This window comes from Macaca mulatta, chromosome 8 (genome assembly GCF_049350105.2).
Source record: "Macaca mulatta isolate MMU2019108-1 chromosome 8, T2T-MMU8v2.0, whole genome shotgun sequence".
In the NCBI taxonomy this organism is placed as follows: Eukaryota; Metazoa; Chordata; class Mammalia; order Primates; family Cercopithecidae; genus Macaca; species Macaca mulatta.
The window spans coordinates 57,812,935-57,829,697 of NC_133413.1; the positions used below are offsets into that span (position 1 = coordinate 57,812,935).

Sequence of the window (16,763 nt, forward strand, 5' to 3'; positions counted from 1 at the left end):
CTGAGCCTTACCTCTCTCAAAATTCTAACTTGTGATTTGGGTACCTAGGTATCTGTAAATGCATCCCTGATTCTGATGTACCTGTTCCCTGGATTGCATTTTTTTAAAAATTGTGAGAGAGATATGTATATATACACACACACATATATGTAAATAAATAAATATATATATACACACACACGCACACGTGCTGTGAAATGTACTGTTTTAACCATTTTTAGGTGTGTAGTCCTATGGTATTAAATACATTCACATTTGCTGTAGGTTGAATGTTTCTCTCTCTCTGGTATTCAGATGTTGAAACCTACTTCCCTATGTGATGATATTTAGAGTTGGGGCCTTTGGGAAGAGATTAGGTCATGAGGGTACCCTTGTGAATGAGATTAGTGCCCTTAAAAAAAAGTTCCCAGGGACTCTTCTTCCTTCTGTCCCATGGGGATGTAGTGAGAAGAATCAGGAAACCATCTATGAACCAGGAAGCAGACTCTCACCAGACGCTGAATCTGCTGGTGCCTTAATCTTGAACTTTTACAGCCTCTAGAACTATGAGAAATTTCTTTTGTTTCTGTGCCACTCTGTTTATGGTATTTTGTTATAGCTCCCAGAACAAACTAAGATAGCATTGTTTTTCAGCCATCGCCACCATCCATCTTCAGAATGTTTTCAATCATCAGAATGGAAATTCTGTACTCATTAAACTATGACTCCTCATTCTTCCCTCCCCATCCCCTAGCAACCGTTCTACTTTCTGTCTTTGTGAATTTGTCTCATAATATGGGTCAATTCTAATTGCCCTCATATAATCTTTGCCCTTTTGTGTCTGGCTTATTTTTACTGTGAATGTTTTCAAGATTCAACAATGTTGTAACATGTATCAGAAATTCATTCCTTTTTAAGGCTGAATTAATATTTCATTTTTTATGTGTTCCACATTTTGTTCATGTAGTCATTCATTGATGGACATTTGTTCTTTCCACCTTTTGGCTATTGTGAATATTGCTGCTATGAACATTCGTATACAAGTATCTGAGGTTTTTTTGTTTGTTTGTTTGTTTTTCTTTTGAGACGGAGTCTCGCTATGTCACCCAGGCTGGAGTGCAGTGGCACGATCTCAGTGCAAGCCCTATCCCCCGGGTTCATGACATTCTCCTGCCTCAGTCTCCCAAGTAGCTGGGACTGCAGGCACCCGCCAACACGCCAGGCTAATTTTTTGTATTTTTAGTAGAGAAGGGGTTTTACCATGTTAGCCAGGATGGTCTTGATCTCCTGACCTCGTGATCTGCCCGTCTCGGCCTCCCAAAGTGCTGGGATTACAGGCGTGAGCCCCCACACCCGGCCCTGTTTGAGTTTTGGGTATATACTGAGCAGTGGCATTGCTAGATCATGGTTGTTTAACTATTTTGTTTTATTTTATTTTAGAGACACAGTCTTGCTCTGTTGCCCAGGCTTCAGAGCTGTGGCCTGATTATAGCTTACTGCAGCCTCAAACTCCTGGGCTCAAGCAGTTGTCCCGCTTCACCCTCCTGAGTAGCTGGGACCACAGATGAACATTCCCACCCCTGCTAATTTATTTTTTGTAGGGACTCGCTATGTTTCCCAGGCTGGTCTTGAACTCATGGGCCCAAGTAGTCCTCCTGCCTTGGTCTCCTAAAGTGCTGGGATTACAGGTGTGAGCCGTTGTGCCCTACCCTGTGTTTAACTTTTTTTTTTTTTTTTTGAGACAGAGTCTCACCCTGTCACCCAGGCTGGAGTGCAAGTGGCTCGAACTTGACTCGCTGCAACCTCTGCCTCCTGAGTTCAAGCAATTTTCCTGCCTCAGCCTCCCGAGTAGCTGGGACTACAGGTGCATGCCACCACGCCCGGCTAATTTTTTGTATTTTTAGTAGAGATGAGTTTTCACCATGTTGGTCAGGCTGGGCTTGAACTCCTGACCTCATGATTCGCCCGCCTTGGCCTCCCAAAGTGCTGTGATTACAGGCATGAGCCACCTTACTCAGCTGTGTTTAACTTTTGAGGCTCTACCAAATAATTTTTAACTGCAACATTTTACTTAAAAGTTAAAATTGCTACACATCCTTGGCAATGCTTATTGTTTTCTTTCTTTTCTTTTCTTTTTTTTCTTTTTTTAAATAGTAGCTGTTCTCATGAGTGTGAAGTGGCTTATCATTGTAGTTTTTTGCTTTTTGTTTTTGGAGATAGGATCTCACTCTGCCACCGAGGCTGGAATGCAGTGGCGTAATCAGTGATGCAGCCTTGACCTCCCAGGCTCAAGTGATCCTCCCACCCCAGCCTCTTGAATAGCTGGGACTATAGGCACACGCCACCACATCCAGCTATTTATTTATTTATTTTTTTCAAAGACAGGATCTTGCTCTGTCACCCAGGCTGGAATGCGGTGGTGCAGTCATGGCTCACTGCAGCCTTGACTTCCTGGGCTCAAGCAATCCTCCTACCACAGCCTCCCAAGTAGCTGGAACTGCAGGCATGTACCACCATGCCTCACTAATTCTTTAAAAAAAAAAAAAATTCTGTAGATATGGGGTCTCACGATGTTGCTTAGGCTGCTGACTAATTTTTCATAAGGACGGTAATCCTATTTGTGGGGGCTCTGGTTCCTGTTCTAGTCACCTCCAAAGGCCTCATCTCTCTCTCTTTTTTTTTTTTTTTTTTTTTTGAGACAGATCTTGCTCTGTCGCCAGGCTGCTGGAGTGCAGTGGCAGGATCTCGGCTCATTGCAACCTCTGCCTCCAGGGTTCAAGCAATTCTCCTGCCTCACCCTCCTGAGTAGCTAGGACTACAGGTGCATGCCACCACACCCAGCTAATTTTTGTATTTTTAGTGGAGATGGGGTTTCACCATGTTAGCCAGGATGGTCTCGATCTCTGAACCTCATGATCCGCCCGCCTCTCTCTCCCAAAGTGTTGTGATTACAGGCGTGAGCCATTGTTCCTGGCCAGGCCTCATCTCTTAATAGCATTGCATTGGGGATTAGGATGTCAACATATGAATTTTAGGAGACAGCAGGGTTCAGACCATAGCACTAGTTAAGGAAGTTTTAATGGTGTATTTTAATTTTAATTTATTCTTATTGCTTAAACTACAATGATATTGATGTGGAGACGTATTTCTGATTAGGTGATCAAGTTATAATTGTTAACCTCAATTTAATTCCCAACACAAACCTAAAATTTTTCTTAAAATGCAAATTAAAAATATTATGAAATGAAGATATGTCTGTTGCAGACATTTGTTTTAAAAAAGGAAAAACGGGCAAAAAAAGCCTAGAGAATAGATTAGTGTTATCACTACAATTTCCAGCCTAGCAAATACAAACTCCTTGGCTTATGTTCTTTTTTAAAATTCAGTAAAGTTTTCTGGAATTGTGGTTTTTACTGTCTGTCCCATTCCTTTGATTTGCTTCTTCAGGAATTCCTGTTACCTTTATGTTGGATCCCAAAAGAGACTTAAGCATACTATTTCTCTTGAATACTTTTTCTCTTTCTTCACTGGAGCTGGATTGTGGAACCTTTAAATTTCCTTTTTTTTTTCTTAGACAAGTTTGCATGAGGAATAAAATTTACAAAAAAAATCATTTTTCACCTGTTTCTCTCTTTGTTGAATTATACTGATTTTTTAACAGCATTATTAAGTAAATAATTGATATAAACTTTATAGTTACAGCATACAGTTTGATAACTTTTGAGATCCACACATCTCCATGAAACTATCACTACAAATAGTTTAGCGAATATAACAATCATGTCCCAAAGTTTTTCTTTGCCACTTTGTAATTCCTCTCTTTTCCTTGCATTCCTAGCCTATCGTGTACCTGCTTTCTATTATTATTGATTTGTTTGCGTTTTCTAGAATTGTATGTAGATGGATTTTTATGGTCTAGTTTCTTTTGTTTAGTGTTATTTTGAAATCCAATTATGTTATTGCATGTTTCAGTACTTCATTCTTTTTTTTTTTTTTCGAGACGGAGTTTCACTCTTATTGCCCAGGCTGGAGTGCAGTGGCATGATCTTGGCTCACTACAACCTCTGCCTCCTGGGTTCAAGCGATTCTCCTGCCTCAGTAGCTGGGATTACAGGTGCCTGCCACCACGCCCAGCTAATTTTTTTTTTTTTTTTTTGTATTTTTAGTAGAGACAGGGTTGGTCTTGAACTCCTGACCTCTGGCAGTCCACTCACCTCGGCCTCCCAAAGTGCTGGGATTATGGCGTGAGCCACCGTGCCAGCCATTATTCCTTTTTTATTGCTCACTACGATTGTATTGTATGGATATATCACAAGTTTTAAAATCCATCCATTTGTTGATGGGTATATTAGCTATCTATTGCGGTATAACAGATTATCCAAAAACTTAGTGGCATGAAACAATATGCATTTATTATCTAACAGTTTTTTGGCCAGGGATTTGGGAGTGGCTTATTTGGGTGACTGGCGTAGGGTTTTTCATGAGATTGCTGTCAAGATGCTGGATGCTTTGAAGTCATTTGAAGGCTTCGCTGACATACCAATTCAAAGATAGTTAACTTCTATGGCTGTGGGCTTCAGCCTCTGATCTTCTGACCAAGGATCCTCTTTGCAGGGATGCTTGAGTCTTTTTTTTTTTGACATGGTGTCTCACTGTGCTGCCCAGATTGGAGTGCAGTGGTGCTGTCTTGGCTCACTGTAATTTTTGCCTCCCGGGTTCAAGCGATTCTCCTGGCTCAGCCTCCCGAGTAGCTGGGATTATAGGCTTCTACCACCACCCCCGGCTAATTTTTGTATTTGTAGTAGAGATGGGGTTTTAACATGTTGGCCAAGCTGGTTTCAAACTCCTGACCTCAAGTGATCTGCCCGCCTCAGCCTCCCGAAGTGCTAGGATTACAGGTATGAGCCACCATGCCCAACCATGTTCTTATGGAATCTGGTAACCACTAAAACAAGTGATCCAAGAGCAGCATGGACAAAGAGAAAGTTGCAATGCCTTTTTTTTTTTTTTTTTTTGAGACAGAGTCTTGCTGTGTTGTCCAGGCTGGAGTGCAGTGGCGTGATCTCGACTCACTGCAACTTCTGTCTTCCGAGTTGAAGTGATTCTCGTGCTTCAGCCTCCTGAGTAGCTGAGATTACAGGTGTGCACCACCACACCCAGCTGATTTTTGTATTTTTAGTAGAGATGAGATTTTGGCCTGTTGACCAGTCTGGCCTCTAACTCCAGGCCTCAAGTGATCTGGCCGCCCTGGTCTCCCAAAGTGTTGGAATTACAGGCATAAGCCACTGCGCCTGCTGGAAGCCTCAATTCCTATTATGACCTGCTCTCAGAAGTCACACATTGTCACTTTCCTCATGATATTATTTGCTAGAAATAAGTCACAACATCCAGCCCTCACTCAAAGAGTAAAGAATTAGTTTTTTTCTTTCAAAGGCTGGTTTTGAGGGGAGCAATGTTAAAGAATTTGTTGTCATATTTTAAAGCTACTGCAATGGACTTTGGGTGGTTTTTAGGTTTTGGCTATTACAAATAAAAATGCTTTTAAAAATGTATGTAAAAATCTGTGTAGACAGTTTTATTTCTTTGCGTAAATAGGAGTAAAACGGCTAGTTTGTAAGATAGTGTTATGTTTAAATTTTTACTACTTTTACACTGAAGATTTAAGATATCTGTAATACCGATTTGTTCTTGGATTCCTTCTGGTTTAGTCCTTTTTAAATTTTATTCTACTTCTTAAGTTTTGTCACCTCATTTCTGAGTTTTTATTCTGAATGTTTTATCTTGTTTTAAAATTGTAGTTTACCATTTTATCTGTTTTGTGTGTCTTTGATGTACTTTTTTTTTTTTTGGTATGTTGGGATGTTATTCTCGTTAGTTTTTCCCTAATAATAATTTTATGGGATTTAGCTTTTATACCTTCCTGTTGCTTATTTTTATGTCTCTGTCTTCTGAAATGATAGGAGGCAGGATTCAGGATAGCTTTTCTTTTCTTTTCTTTTTTTAAGGACGTGGACTCTCACTGGGTTGCCCGAGTTGAAGTGCAGTGGTGCAATCATAGCTCACTGCAGCCTCAAACTCCTGGGCTCAAGTGATCCTCCTGGTTCAGCCTCCTGAGTAGCTGGAACTACAGTCGTGTGCCACCATGCCCAGCTCACTAAAAAGTTTGTTTTGTTTTGTTTTGTTTTTTTAGAAATGGGGTCTAGCTGTGTTGCCCAGGCTGGTCTTGAACCCCTGGGCTCATGGAATCCTCCTGCCTTGGCCTCCCAAAGTGTTGGGATTACAGGTGTGATCCATGGCACCTGGCTCAGCATAGCTTTTATACCTTGTGTTGTTTTCATATGGCTTGTAAAAATATGGCCACTTGTGTATTTGGTCTTGTAGATTCTCCCTGACTCTGCTCATCTGGACGTTTTCTGTGTCTCTGCCACCCCTGTGCTGCTGAGTAGATTCCACTCCCAGCACTTTCTCAGTGAGGGGCCCAGAAGGGAGTCCAGGGTGACCAGTTTTGGGTGGCCCAGCTGCTCCCATCTCTTCACATCTTCTTACCGTAGAGCCCCTGCTCTCACCTAGTTTCAGGTGCTGTTCTCAGATCTGTCACCTGCTCTGCTTCCTGGTGAGCACTGATGTCTAGGTTCTCAGGGCCTCCTTGGCTCTCTTACTTTCCTTGGCTTCTGTCCTCTCAGACACTGATACCATGCTGGACTTTGGAGGGTTGGTGGTTTGTCTTTACCCACTTGTGTTTTGGAGTTTGCTGATTAATTGTGTTTCTATGTTTTTGGCTTTGCTGTCCAGTTGCTGTTTATGTGAAGATTTAGAGACATTCGAAAACTATGCCTTTACTAATGACACTTCTGGGTTTTCAGATTGTAAATTGTTAACTTAATGTCTATTTAATGAAGTTGATAGTGTTTTTTTGTTTTGATTTTTCTGTTAATCATCTCCACAGAGAAAAAGGAGTTGGGATATAGAATGCCCATCCTTTCCAGGAGAAAGACCACTGCAGGTCAGAAGAGCAGGTCTCAGGACAGCAGGGGCAGCTGCCTCTCTCTCTGAAGCATGGCTCAGGTGTGGAGAAGGGTTTCAGGACGCTTCTGGGACTCCGGTAAAGTATCTGTAGAATTGTTTTCCCTGAATGCCAAAGAGGAAATCCTGAGTGTTCAGAACATTGTAATTACATTTCATTGTAATTCCCTTTCTTATTCTTTCAGGACACTGTAATTGGTACACTCCTTTTCTTCCCTTTCATTCCTTTAATAATCGTGGCAAGTTAGTATTCACCTTTTTTTTTTTTTTTTTTTGGAGACAAAGTCTCACTTTGTTGCCCAGGCTGGCGCAGTCATAGCGGCATCCTTGAACCCTTGAACTCCTGGGCTCAGGCTATCTTGCCTCAGCCTGTCAAATAGCTGGGACCATGCCTGGCTAATTTTTTTTTTTTTTTTTTGAGACAGAGTCTCACTTTGTCACCCAGGCTGGAGTGCGGTGGGGCTATGTTGGCTCACAGCAACCTCCGCCTCCCAGGTTCAAGCAATTCTCTTGCCTCAGCCTCTCTAGTAGCTGGGATTACAGGTGCGTGCCACCATACGCGGCTCATTTTTGTAGTTTTAGTAGAGACCGGGTTTCACCATGTTGGCCAGGCTGGTTTGGAACTCCTGACCTCAGGTAATCCACCTGCCTTGGCCTCCAGAGTGCCGGGATTACAGGCGTAAGCCAGTGTGCCTGGCCACCTGGCTAATTTTTAAAAAACTTTCTGTAGAGACAGGGTCTTGCTGTGTTGCCTAGGCTGGTCTCTAACCCCTGGCTGCAAGTCATCCTCCTGCCTCCGCCTCCCAGAGAGTTGGGATTACAGGTGTGAGCCCCCATGCCCAGCTCACACCTGTACCTCTTTAATCCATGCAGAACCTTTCTACTTCTTTGTTTGTAAATGAAGGATGTTTACTAAGAATGTTCTCAGAAGATGAAACCATTTAGCATACCACTCTTCACAAGAAATGCACGTCTACTCTGGAGGCATACTCTGGAGATATTGCAGGTTTAGTTCAGGACCAACACAATAAAGTGAATATCGCAATAAAGTGATCACATGAATTCTTTGATTTCTCGGTATATGTAAAAGTTATATTTATATTATACTGTAGTCTGTTAAGTGTGCAATAGTATTATGTCTAAAAAAGCAATGTATATACCTTAATTTAACAATATTTTATTGCTAAAAAAAAATGCTAACAATCATAGGAGCCTTCACCAAGGTGTAATCTTTTTGCTGGGAGAGAGTCTTGCTTTGATGCTGATGGCTGCTGACTGATCAGGTTGGTGGTTGAAGGTTGGGGTGGCTGTGGCAGTGTCCTAAAATAGGGTAAAAGTGAAGTTTACCACATCTATTTACTATTCCTTTCATGAAAGATTACTGAGTAGCATGTGATGCTGATAATATTTGACCTGTAATAGAACTTCTTTCAAAATTGGACTCAATCCTTCCAAAGCCTGACACTGCTTTATCAACTAAGTTTATAGGATATTCTAAATTCCTTGTTATCACTTCAACAATGTTCACAGCATTTTCACCAGGAGTAGATTTTATCTCCAGAAACTACTTTATTTGTTCATCCGTAAGAAGTAACTCTTCATCCATTCAACTCTTAGAAGATTACAGCAATTCAGTCATATGTTCAGGTTGCACTTCTAATTCTAGTTCTCTTGCTGTTTCTATCACATCAGTTTTTCTGCTGAAGTCTTGAACTCCTCAGTCATACATAAGGGTTGGAATCAACTTCTTCCAAACTCCTGTTAATGCTGATATTTTGACCTTCTGTCATTAATCATGAATGTTCTTAATGGCACATAGAATGGTGAATATTTTCCTGAAAGTTTTCAATTTACTTTGCCCAGGTCCATCAGAGGAGTCACTATCTATGGCAGCTACAGCCATGTGACATGTATATCTGAAATAATAAGACTTGAAAGTCAGAATCACCCCTTGATCCATAGGTTGCAGAATGGAAGTGGTGTTAGCAGGCATGAAAATAACGTTAATCTCCTTGTGCTTCTCAATCAGAGCTCTTGGGTGACCAGGTGCATTGTCAGTCAGCAGTAATAGTTTGAAAGAAATCTTTTTTTTTTTGAGCAGGTCTCAACAGTGGACTTAAAGTATTACAGTAAAGAATGCTGTAAAGAGATGTGCTGTCATCCAGGCTTTGTTGTTACATTTATAGAGCACAGGCAGAGCAGATTTATCATATGGGCGCTAGAATTTTCAGAATGATACATGAGCATTGGCTTCAACTTAATGTTACCAGCTGCATTAGCCCCTAATATGAGTATCAGTCTGTTCTTTGAAGCTTTATTGCCAAGCATTGACTTCTCTCTAGCTACGAAAGTCTTAAATGGCATCATCTTCTAATATAAGGCTCTTCCATCTCTATTGAAAATCTATTATTTAGCATAGCTACCTTCATCAGTGATGTTAACTAGATCTTCTAGATCACTTGCTGCATTACCTTGTACTTTTATGTTATGGAGATGATTTGTTCATGAACCACCCTCTGCTAGTTGCAGACTTTTCTTCTCCAGCTTCACCTCTCTCAGCCTTCGTAGAATTGAAGAGAGTTAGGACCTTGCTCTGAATTCTGCTCTGGCTTAAAGGAATGTTATAGCGGTTCAATTTTCTATCCAGATTGCTAAAACTCTGTATTAGCAATAGTGCTGTTTTACTTTCTTATCATTTGTGTATTCACTGGAGTAGCACTGTCAGTTTCATTCAAGAACTTTCCTTTGCATTCACAACTGGCTTAACAATTTGGTACAAGAGGTCTAAATTTTAGCCTATCTTAGTTTTTGCCATGCCTTCCTACCTAAGCTTTATCATTTCCAGCTTTTCTTTACTTTTTTTTTTTTTTTTGAGATGGAGTCTCTGTCACTTGGGGTGGTGCAATCTTGGCTCACTGCAACCTCCGCCTCCCAGGTTCAAGTAATTCTCCTGCCTCAGCCTCCCGAGTAGCTGGGATTACAGGCGCCTGCCACCACGCCCAGCTAATTTTTGTATTTTTAGTAGCCACGGGGTTTCATCATGTTGGTCAGGCTGGTCTCGAATTCCTCACCTTAGGTGATTTACTCACTTTGGCCTCCCAAAGTGCTGGGATTACGGGTGTGAGCCACTGCGCCCGGCCATTTCCAACTTTTGATTTAAGGTGTGAAACATTCAGTTCTTCCTTTGTTTGAGCACTTTGAGGCCACTGTAAGGTTGTTAATTGACTTAATGTTAATATTGTTGTGTTGCAGAGAATAGGAGGCCTAAGGAGAAGGCAAGAGATGGAGGAGCAGCTGGTTGGTGGAGCAGTCAGAACACACACAGCATTTATTAATTTTGCTCTCTTATATTGGTTTTGACCATGGCACCCCAAATCAGTTACAGTAGTAATACCAGAGATCACTGATCACAGACCATCATAGCAGATTTAATAATAATGATAAAGTTTGAAATCTTGGGATAATTATCAAAATATGACACAGAGACACAAGTTTATAGGTGAGCAGATGCTGTTGGAAAAATGGCACACAGAATTGGTTGACACAGGATTGCCAGAAATTTTCAATTTGTAAAAAACGCTTTATCTGTGAAGCACAATAAAACAAGGTATGCCTGTATATTCAGAATCTTTTGGCAATGAGATGTTCTGGATAATTTTTGTGTGTTTGTGTACTTACGGAGGAATGCTATTACAAACTCAAGATATTTGGTTATGAGTAGTAATGAGTACCTCATAGGCAGTCAGAGTCATATGAGTGAGCAGATATTACATTGAATGTTAATATGAAACGTTTTGGTCAGTCAGATCTCTTTAGATTCTGGAAAAATACAACAAATTTATAAATATATAAGGAGTACATGCTTTGGGAATACTGAAATTGGTGAATTGGTAAAGGAAATCAGAGAAGAATATGTTAAGGAGAGTATAGTTTAAGATTTTGAATATTTTATAAAAGTTTTTTTTTGCATTTGTCACATAAATTCCATGATTATTATTTTGCCTGCAGTCATTAACAGCTGAAGAGAAGACGATTACAGAAAAACACCTTGAATTATCCCCTAGACCCAAGCAAGGTAACTATTTTGTTGATTTCTTGACAGAGAAGATATAAGACTAATAAATCCTTCTGTGATTATTTTAAAAATTTGTTTTTTTAAAAAAGTTACATGGTTTGGGGAGACTATATTCATAGTTAAAAAACATCAAGACAAGGTAAAAAGGTATTTTTGAGAACTCTGTCATCGCTGTCACCATCTACCCTATTTCTCCTGCCCGCCTAACTAACATTTTTTTGTGTGTCCTTGCTGAGTTCTTTTTTTTTTTTTTTTGAGACAGAGTCTCGCTCTGTCGCCCAGGCTGGAGTGCAGTGGTGTGACCTCGGCTCACTGCAAGCTCCACCTCCCAGGTTCACGCCATTCTCCTGCCCCAGGCTCCCGAGTAGTTGGGACTACAGGTGCCCGCCACCGTGCCCAACTAATTTTTTTGTGTGTTTTTAGTAGAGATGGAGTTTCACCGTGTTAGCCAGGGTGGTCTTCATCTCCTGACCTCATGATCTGCCTGCCTTGGCCTCCCAAATTGCTGGATTACAGGCGTGAGCCACCGTGCTTGGCCCCTGAGTTCATTTTTATCACAGAGCCCAGTAGGTTTAGCTCATGCTCATAGCTCCAGGGTTTTGTGTGGTTTTTTTTTTTTTTAAATCAGATTTGGGAAGGAAACGTGACCTATGCCAAAAGAACTATACTGCTTCAGGCTCTGAAATTCTTTCTTGATGAATTAGGGAACTTTAAATAAGTAGTAGAAAACTGTTCAAACACTAGAGTATTTGGATAAATGAGGTTGAATTTGTCTCCTGCAGCAGGACATCCAGAGGGCTAAATTCTTTCTGAATTCTGTAGCCTGAGTGTGGGATTGGTTCTTACGGTCGGTAGGTGGTGGCTGAATTCTCCAGGCTGAATTCTTGGAATAGTGTAGGTGCTGAGGATTTTTGCCAAGTCAGCTTTGCCTTTCTTTTGGGAAGGAATGCCCTTCCCAGTCTAGTCTACCTTTGACTAGAACCTGTTACAAAGGGTCACCTCCACTAAAGATACTTTAGTGAAATTAAGGATTTTTAGATAGGTATGTTGCTGCTAAAGAAAACTGGGGTTATTAGTAATGAAGAGGGGGTGGGTGGATATTAGGTAGGCCGCTGGTTCTGCCGCCACAGGCAGTCAGCCCCGCTGTGGGTGTGTAGGAAGAGTGAGGGCTTGTGACTTCCGGGATCTTGCTGCATCCTAGCTCTATAATCTTTGAAAACTAAGCTAAACATTCGCAGTCTCAGTTTTGTATCTGGAGAATGGGTATAATCATTGGGTTATTATGAATATTAAGTGAGCTAAAAATAGTAGATTAAATGCCTAGAGGTGCTTCAGTAGGTGCTTGATTGATGACAGCAGTTGCTCATATGTCAGTGGCATAACTTTCTGTGACATTCTAAACCATGTTATTATTTCAGTGACATGCATTCTTTTCTATACAAATGAAAAAGAAAATTTACCAAAAATGTTTCTTTAAAATTTATAAAATGTTGTATTATGAAATAAAGTGTACACATCTTTTAAATACTATAATCTTCTGATGGAATTGCAGAAGCTGTTGGCGGAGACAAGCCTCTGACCTTAGGCACACATTACAAAAGCATGTTCCCCAACTCTGCTTCCCAGCTGTCATAAAAATACTGCCTCCTCACCCAAAATGTAGTATAGAATTTTTATCCTGGAATTTTTGTTAATAGGATGTCTTAAACTAATACTTCAGTATTAGTTTAAATGAACCTGTTAAAAATGAACCAGTTCTACGAAATTCCTCGAGTCTCTTTTTCTATCAGTCTCCACTACAAATAGCGAGCCTTTATTAAGTTATTAATAATGATTTTTTGCCTTAGCAAGCTGCGTATGTTATAAATAAAGTAACTGTACATTCATACAAGCTCTTCTAACCTTTCAGAATATATTGATCATTCTATAGAGTAGAAAGTACACCAGAGTATGGGTCAAATAAGTAGTGGCATGGGAAAATCATCCAAAAATGTATTTTTGTTATGAAATACAAGGTAACAACTTATTTAATGTTTCTTTTTCAAAGTTGAATTTACTTATACATGTTTAAAATCTCCAGAGAAGATTCAAGCCATATCTGCTAAAGAAAAATACTTTTCCCCCCGACATATTATAAAAGTTTAGAAACCAAAATTAACTTGATCTTTGAATATTATAGCAATTGACACTAATGAGAAGAGGAAAAAACTAAAATTATCCGGCTAATAAAAAATTACTAATAATTATTATTTCTTGACCTGCCTGTTTCCCCACTAGACCACTGGCTTCTTAAGGGCAGACCCCATCTGTTGCTCATCTTTATATCACTGCTGAACTAGTTTCCAAAGGCTGTATTATGGCCTTTGGAAGTACCACAAACTGGGTGGCTTTAATCAGCAGAAACTGACTGTCTCACAGTTCTGTAGGCCAGTCTCCAAAATGAAGCTGTTGGCAGGGTTGGTTCATTCTGAGGGCTGTGGGGGAAGAATCTGTTCCAGACCTCTCTCCTTGGCTTGTAGATACTGCGTTCTTCCTCTGTCTCTTCCCCAGGTCTCTTCACATTGTTTTCTCTGTGCATGTCTGTCTTTGTGTCCAGATTTCCCCTTATAAGGATTTCAGTCATCTTGGATTAGGGCCCACCCTAATTACCTTACTTGAATTTGATTACCTCTATGAAGACCCTGTCTCCAAATAAAGTTACATTCTGAGGTACAGAAGGTTAGGACTTCAACATATGAATTTTGGGGGGCGGGGCGGGAACACAGTTCAGCTCATAACACCGGGTGCTAGGACAGTGCCTAGCCCACAGTGGGCACCCAGAAATGTTCAGTCTGGCTAATATTTATCCTACGGTTCCATTGGAATGAGCCTTGATATCAAGGACACCCTCTTTTCAGCAAGTAAAATGAGTTGCTAATCAATTCCTGGTAGTGGTTTTTTTTTTTTTTTTTTTGAGATGGTAGTGGTTTTAACTATCTAGTTGTGCAGTCAGGTGCCTATAATTCATGGATTTATAAATCTAGAGTCCTGGTCTCTGAGGTTTTGAATGACATAACTAATGATTATCCTGTCTTTTAAATTAGATGGTACATAAGCATCAGACTTATTTTCTTAGATACTCACACTAATCGTGAAAACAACTGCAGGTCTCTCTGACTTGGGAGCCACGCATAATGGTTAAGAACATGGACTCAGAAGCTAAACTGCCTGGATGTGCCTCTCAGGCACCACAGCTGCTGGCCGAAAAAAGGCATTACATTTGGGAAGTGCTTTTCAATGAATGATTCATAACATAGGAACTGTACGAATAAAGCTGTAAATTCACCTAAACCTAAAGGGAAAAATAGCATGGCCAAAATTACATATATAAGTCTGGTATTGTATAGGGCAGGAAGATCACTTGAGCCCAGGAGTTTGAGGCTGCAGTGTGCTGTGGTCATGCCTGTGTACAGCTGCTGCAGTCCATCCTGGGCGACATAGCAAGACCACATCTCTTACAAAAAATTACACATACATAAACAAAATTTAAAATTCAGAAAAACCAGGGAAAATATTGTGACTCATGTCACAAACCAAGGCTGATCTTTCTCATAAAGAACCGTCAGAACTTAATCTAGGGGAAAAAAGATAACTGTTGCAAAAATAATGGTTATGGAGGGACTGCTTTCAAAAAAGGAAATATAAATGATTTTCAAATGTATGAAAAGATGCTCAGCCTCAAGGCAGTGAGGTCAGTTTTTTCTGATCAGATCATCCAAAATCTTAGTATATGTCTTTCTGTTTGTTCTTTTATGTTCTTTTGAAGTCTAAAAACATGTACTTTGGTTTTACATGTCTCTTAAGTATCAGGGGAACCCACCCCCAGTATTTCAACATAGGTTCTTTCTATTTTAGCTAAGTGTTGGCCAGCTGAGAAATAAAGAGTACAAAGAGAGGAATTTTACTACTGGGCCTCCAGGGGTGACATCACATATCGGTAGGACCATGATGCCCACCTGAACAGCAAAACTAGCAGGTTTTTATTAAGGACTTCAAAAGGGGAGTGGGTATACGAACAGGGAGTAGGTCACAAAGATCACATGCTTCAAAGGGCAAAAAGAAGAACAAAGATCACATGCTTCTGAGGACAATAAAGATCACAAGGCAAAGGGCAAAGCAAAGATCACAAGGCAAAGGGCGAAATCAAAAACTCCTGAGAAGGGTCTATATTCAGCTGTGCACGTATTGTCTTGATAAACATCTTAAACAACAGAAAACAGGGTTTGAGAAGAGAAACCTGTCTGACCTCAAATTCACCAGGGTGGGTTTTTTCCCCCACCCTATTATGCCTGAGGGTACTGCAGGAGACCAGTCCTTATCTCAACCACATAGGAGAGAGACTCCCAGAGAGGCCATTTATAGACCTCCCCCCAGGAATGCATTCAATTCCCCAGGGTTTTAATTATTAATATTCCTTGCTGGGAAAAGAATTTAGTGGTATCTTCCCTACTTGCATGTCCGTTTATAGGCTCTCTGCAAGAAGAAAAATATGGCTCTATTCTGCCCAACCCCACAGGCCATCAGACCTTATGGTTGTCTTCCCTTGTTCCCTGAAAATTGCTGTTCTCTTTTTTTTCAAGGTGCACTGATTTCATATTGTTCAAACACATGTGTTTTACAATCAATTTGTACAGTTTAACACAATAGTGGTCCTGAGATGAGGTACATTCTCACCTTATGAAGATAACAGGATTGAGAGATTAAAGACAGGCATAAGAAATTATAAAAGTATTATTTGGGAAGTGATAAATGTCTATATTAGAATGAAATCTTCACAATTTATGTTCAGAGATTGAAGTACAGAAATTGTAAAAGTATTAATTTTGGGAACTGATATATGTCCATATTAAAATGATACTTCACAATTTATGTTCCTCTGCCATGGTTCCAGCTGGTCCCTCCATTTGGGGTCCCTGACTTCCCGCGACACTTAAGTTTCTTGTAGGTATTTTATTGTTTTTTCTACTGCTTTAAATTTGATTTCGTATCATAGTTTGTACCTTGCCACCTTTATTGGACTTTCTTATTAATGGTAGTAATTTTTCAGTTGGTTTCTTGACTTTTCCATGAATTCATTTTATAATTTGCAAATAGTGATAACTTCCTTTTCTTTTCTTTTTTTTTTTGAGATGATGTCTCACTCTGTCACCCAGGCTAGAGTGCAGTGGCGCGATCTCTGCTCACTGCGACCTCTACCTCCTGGGTTCAAGCAGTTGTCTGCCTCAGTCTCTGGAGTAGCTGGGATTACAGGCCCCCACAACCACGCCTGGCTAATTTTTTGTATTTTTAGTAGAGATGGGGTTTCACCATCTTGGCCAGCCTGGTGTTGAGCTTCTGACCTCGTGATCCACCCACCTCGGCTTCCCGAAGTCTGGGATTACAAGCGTGAGCCACCGCTCCCGGTCGATAACTTGCTTCTTGACTTACTTTTCAAATGCACAATAATGAGAGAGATCGATAATGTCTCTTGGAAGTACCCAGTTTATTAGCTTTTTAGATAGATATAGATTCTTAGGATGTTCTGAATAGTTTATTTTTCCTTTTATAACATGAACAATAGGCCACTTCAGTAATTCTAGATGTTTGTGGCACAAAGTAGTAAGTGTTCAGTAAATGTTGACTATTCCATGTTTTTTGCCTTTGTAAA

The 16,763-nt window shown here is 40.3% G+C and overlaps 1 protein-coding gene across 38 annotated transcripts in view; it reads left to right on the forward strand.

The window, feature by feature from the left end:
- Positions 1-16,763, forward strand: part of SPIDR (scaffold protein involved in DNA repair) — a 481,215-nt gene that overhangs the window by 24,039 nt on the left and 440,413 nt on the right. For 25 of the 38 annotated variants that reach the window (XM_077943592.1, XM_077943599.1, XM_077943602.1 and 22 more), the window contains exons 2-3: positions 6,926-7,081; positions 11,011-11,077. In XM_077943592.1, coding sequence (XP_077799718.1) covers positions 6,926-7,081; positions 11,011-11,077 — 223 coding nt within the window. Of the gene's footprint in view, positions 1-4,449; positions 4,878-4,989; positions 5,120-6,925; positions 7,082-11,010; positions 11,078-16,763 lie in introns of those variants that run through there. The other 13 variants (XM_077943596.1, XM_077943601.1, XM_077943608.1 and 10 more) reach the window with 8 other exon arrangements.